At 34.7% G+C, this 4872-nt stretch overlaps 1 protein-coding gene across 8 annotated transcripts; it reads right to left on the bottom strand.

Moving 5' to 3' along the window:
- LOC107618789 (pre-mRNA-splicing factor SLU7-A) lies at positions 1–4459 on the bottom strand. Of its 8 annotated transcripts, none has more exons than XM_016320945.2 (10): positions 4297–4459; positions 3555–3718; positions 3311–3423; positions 2205–2618; positions 1954–2089; positions 1556–1855; positions 1114–1330; positions 735–838; positions 469–537; positions 1–366 (listed from the first exon to the last, which is right to left on the bottom strand). In XM_016320945.2, exons 1-10 carry the CDS (start codon positions 4310–4312, stop codon positions 289–291), a joined length of 1611 nt encoding a protein of 536 aa, XP_016176431.1. In that variant the 5' UTR covers positions 4313–4459; the 3' UTR covers positions 1–288. The 8 variants fall into 8 exon arrangements, with proteins under 8 accessions (XP_016176431.1, XP_020967909.1, XP_020967910.1 ...); XM_021112250.1 differs by lacking the exon at positions 4297–4459 and adding an exon at positions 3194–3254 and having other exon boundaries at positions 3371–3423; positions 3555–3571; XM_021112251.1 differs by lacking the exons at positions 3311–3423; positions 4297–4459 and adding an exon at positions 3194–3254 and having other exon boundaries at positions 3555–3666.

Here is a 4872-nt window from a genome sequence, read left to right as displayed (position 1 = left end):
TAAAATAAATTAGTTAGGAGGAGGTTGATCAGTTATAACAAATGATCAGTTGTAACAAATAAATGGTATAAGATCTTTCAGTCTTCCTTAAATTAGTGTAATCCTTCTAGGGTTCCTAGCACAATGCCATTGAAACTCTCCTCAAAGATTCCTTTTGTCTATGACATTTACAAAACACCAACGATATTGGAACCAAAACAATCAACATTGGCTGTTAGCAATTTTGTTTTGTAATATTTCTTCCAAACTGATATAATGACAGCAACAACCACTTAGGGACAAGACAACCTAATGCAGAAAATCTTTCATTGGATCATCATAATGGACCCTTTTCATCCTATATGCCTCCATCTCCTCAGGAGTGACCTAGAAAAATCATTACAATGTCAAAACAGAAAAACAAATATCCAAAGACGTATAATGTAATATGGATTAACAGTTAAAACACAAACCATACGGAAATTTTACCTCATCATTCCATCTAACATTATACTTGCGCTTCCTCTCATCTTTTTCCTCCCTCTTTCTTTCATCCTCCTAACCAAACAAAAAGTTATTTATTTGACAAGTTAAGATAGTGAAGTTAATATCAAAACCAACATATTTTCCAAAAGCCAAATCTCAATGCTCCTTTGCCACTGATATACAAACTCTCTTACAAGGAATCTAAATGGGAAATGGAATTAATGATAAAAGAATATTAAGAAAAAATGGGAAAAAATATCAAGACTAACCTTTTTAAGGGCATTGGCAAGTTTTTTCTGATCCAGGACAAGGTCAGCAGGCACATCAGTTCCCCAAGCAGCAAGCTTTTTCTCCTCTGCTTGAGTAGGAGTATCTGCATTTTATTTTATTTTTTTAAAACTCAGGCATGAGATTACAGGGATTGCTATTTATTAGATTAGATCAGATCATATGATCATTTAAGAACTTGAAATAACAATATAATTCAAACAAATAAAAGGAGTTTCTGTACACAGATCATGTAGAAGAAAAACATTGAGAGATAAATTAAACAGAATACAAGTTTCATTCTAATTAGGGGAACATTAGAAATAAGAATATGATAGCACATAAGAATGTTCTAAAAAGTGGATAAATAGGAAGACTTGCCTTCAGATGCTGCTTTATGTTCAATGTTTGCCTTCATTAAATCTGCTGCTGTCTCAGCAGCTTCAATTCCTGCAGCCCCAGTGCAATAGCTGTTTCTTATGGTTTGTTTACAACATTTGTAGCCCCATTGGTGATCCTTCCACCATGAACCCCATACGCTAGTGTGATTATTAATATATACATCTTCTTCATACTTGCTTTTCGGAAGAGAGGTCTCCTACATATATAGAACGAAAAAATTCAAACAACATAAACCTTTTCCCATCACTTGGCAAATCAAAATGATTAAAAACACTATTTTCAGAAAGCATAATCCAAAAAGAATCTTACTGAACTTCCATTTTTTTAATGGATGATACCAGCTAAGGGAAAAGAAAAAGTATATTAAATAGCATAACTAATAAACATGAAGAGAAGGGATAATTTCCATATCAAATCATACCAGGCCTTTAATGACTCTTCCAGCACGATCATATTCAACTTGTCTCTCTGTTTGTCCTAAGAGAAGCTCTTTCGGAAGCTCTTCTTGAGTTGCTGCATTTCCATACTTCTCCATTATGGCAGCCTTTGTTTGTGACTTCAACTTCTCTTTGATTATCTTAAAATCCTTAAACAGCAATTCAGCTTGGGAAGGTGCAGCTTGCAAGTGGATATCTTTCCCTTTCTCAAATGCCTCCCAAGCATGAACATTAAGTTGTTTGAACTCCAAAGCTTGTCCACTTATTCTATATTGGTTGTCTCCCTGTTTAAAAGGAGCAAACACAAAAATTAGTTAAATGTTTCCAATGCTATATGGATCTCAGTATCTGACAACCAAATAAAATCTCTTGCCATACTCACACCATAGAATTTCTCGTTAGGATCTGCATCAGGAAGGGGGTCCTCTCGCATGGAACGGGTCTTTGGATCATAATAAGCTGAATTGACATCAAGATTTAAAAGGTATTTGGCAATGTCCTCCCGGATACGCAAATTTCTGAAGCAAAGGAAAGGTTCCATAATCAATAGCAATATCAACATAACAGTGAAACTATGAGAAAATAAACAAATAGGAATACAAACAAAAACCGTGACGTAAACTGTAAACACACCTTACAGTTCCTGTACTGCCACCTCCAGTAGTTCTAACTCGCTTTTCAACCTTGGCAAAGTCCATCTGTTTGCTCTCATCAACTTTAGCCTCATCATCCTTCATGGTATCTTCATCCTCATCATCATCACTAACCTCATTTTCTCCTTTTTGTTTATTGTTTTTCTCTTCCAATTTCTTTAACTGCTGTTCTTTCAAGTACTTCCTCCGAGCCTCATCCCTTTGTTCATATTTTTCAATAATACGAGCATAGGTTGCGGGATCGAAACCATTCCACCGATCCCGCTTGCCATCATAATCAAGTTCAAATGTTTCTATTTTCTCATCAGGAGCAATATGCATGTTGGTCCATTTTGCTCCAATCTTTCTAGGTCGCTCCATGCATGATTTCGCATTATGAGTCATTGCTCCACAGCTTAGGAGTAAAAGTAACCAAAAAGTTAGTGGGTTTCCCTATTATTATTTTCTGTGTAGTCTTAAAAATGGAAATATTCTGTGTTTTCCAACTAATCAAATCTATCAATATGAACAGGCTACAAAGCTGGCAAAGGTGAGGAATTCTATTTGATCCAATGCAGACCATATTAGTATATTAACATAGGCAACAAATGAAATAAAAAATGGTACCTAAAGTGAAGTTCACATGTGAAGTATCTTTGTATAGAAGACCATATTTGAATAGCAAGAGATGAATTAATGAAAGGTTTAGTGGGCTTTGAATAAAGAAAGCTATACTCAAAGAAGGCTATATAACAATCAGGATTTTAGCCCTCACTAGACAGTGAAAGCAGCAAACTCTATTTAGATAAGAAAAGTAAGCTTTAATTCATTGTTGACACCTCAACCAAAATAATATTTGTTTACATAAATCAAATCCATAATAGAACAAATAATGCTAAGGGACACGTGAAAAAGGGTCAGTTCTAGTTAGCATAACACGTCTAAACCATGCTCATCCTTTGCAACTCATTGAAGCTACAGAAAACAAACCTGTGTGCTGTATTCAGTTAAAACTCTTCAAGTAGCAAAACGCCATTTCCAAAACAGAAAACTGCAGAGACATGGAAGAATTAGAAAATCTAGATAGAAACAACTCAAACCACTTACTTTTCACAAGCTCCCTTTCTATACTTGTCAGCCTGAAATATTTTTGCACCTCGATCATACCAAGATTTTGTATAATTTGGATCTGATTTCCATTTCCTTTGATGTTTTAGACTCTAAATAGAAACAAAATAACAAATAAAGAAAGCTACTCAGAATGCAGAGCTTCATCATCATAACAGATTGGGGTGGAACAAAGTTATCGAAGACAGAAGGATGTAGGCATGTAGCTAGTTGTGATGCTTACAGGTTTCTCTGCATTCAAATACCATGGAGCAGAAGACATATACTGGGGTATATGAGGGTTAATCTCTTTCCCATCTTCATCAACCTCAGCTGGAGCAAGCCCTGCTTTACGCGCCTCCTCCAATTCGAGTTGTTTCCTGTGGTCCTCTCTAGATTTGAAAGCCGCTGCAATAATAGAGCAGGTATTTAAAATATCATTTAGCTCCTTCACATCCAAGATATCTATAAATTACAGAGAATACCATAAAATAGTAATTACAACCATTGATATCATCTTTCTCACTTGAAAACATTTTTTTCCAGCAAACAATGCTCTAGCATCATCTGATTGATAGCTTGGGATACTATTGTCTTTTCACAATTCATCATCATTGAGTTGACATTGAATTAAGTTATTTATATCCACAAACTTCCCTTTACGACTAAATTACATGCACATTTTAGTTACAAGCCTAGAAATAAGTTCACGCATTACAAGCTTCAAGACGCAGGTGCTTGGCACAAAGTGATTGAATTTACGACTTCACATTTGGTCCCTTTTCTCTTTCACGGTCTATTTCTGATGTTCCCATTCAAAACTGTTTTGAGAAATACAAGCTCATAATTGATGATGACGTGTTACGGAAGCATTCAAGATTATTCACACACAAATCAGAATGCTAAATCATTTCCTGGTACACCATTTCAAATTCATGACATGCAACAAAAAGACCATGAAATGGAGTTTTTGCAGAAGCGCGTACCTGATGCAGTTGCCATGTCAGATTTTTGAAGAACACGAGAATGGCAAGAACACACAAACGCACACAGCAAAATGATGATTTGATCACGATGGAGTAGTATAGAACCTTCTTCAATGTTCGATTGATTCGATAGGAATAACCGAATGCGTAATAACTTTAAGTGGTTTATTGGGCTTGAAATGGACTTGGACCTTGAGCTTTCTATTGGGGAGCATATATGTACTCAACTTTGTGGGCTACACCGAACTAGCCTTAACAAAAATTACCGCAATTTCTAGCAGAAAAGATTAAAACAAAATAAGATTTTAAAAATCGAATTTGTAATTGAATCGTTCTAATTATTAGTTTATTAATTAAGAGATTTAAATAATTTTACTGTGGTTCAATTTGACTATCACAAGAATAAATAAATAAATATTACAAAAAAGCAAATCTTTGAAATAAAAATGTTTTTTTTTTCTATTCTTTTTTCTCGATCCAAGATTCCCTCATCCTTCTGGATATCTATTAAAAAAAAGATAATTTGTAGGCTTAAAAGTAAATGACTAAATAGGCTAATCCTAATAAGTTTTTTCT

The sequence above is a fragment of the Arachis ipaensis genome, chromosome B09 (assembly GCF_000816755.2).
Source record: "Arachis ipaensis cultivar K30076 chromosome B09, Araip1.1, whole genome shotgun sequence".
Taxonomy (NCBI): Eukaryota; Viridiplantae; Streptophyta; class Magnoliopsida; order Fabales; family Fabaceae; genus Arachis; species Arachis ipaensis.
This window is presented reverse-complemented; position numbering and strand designations above follow the sequence as displayed.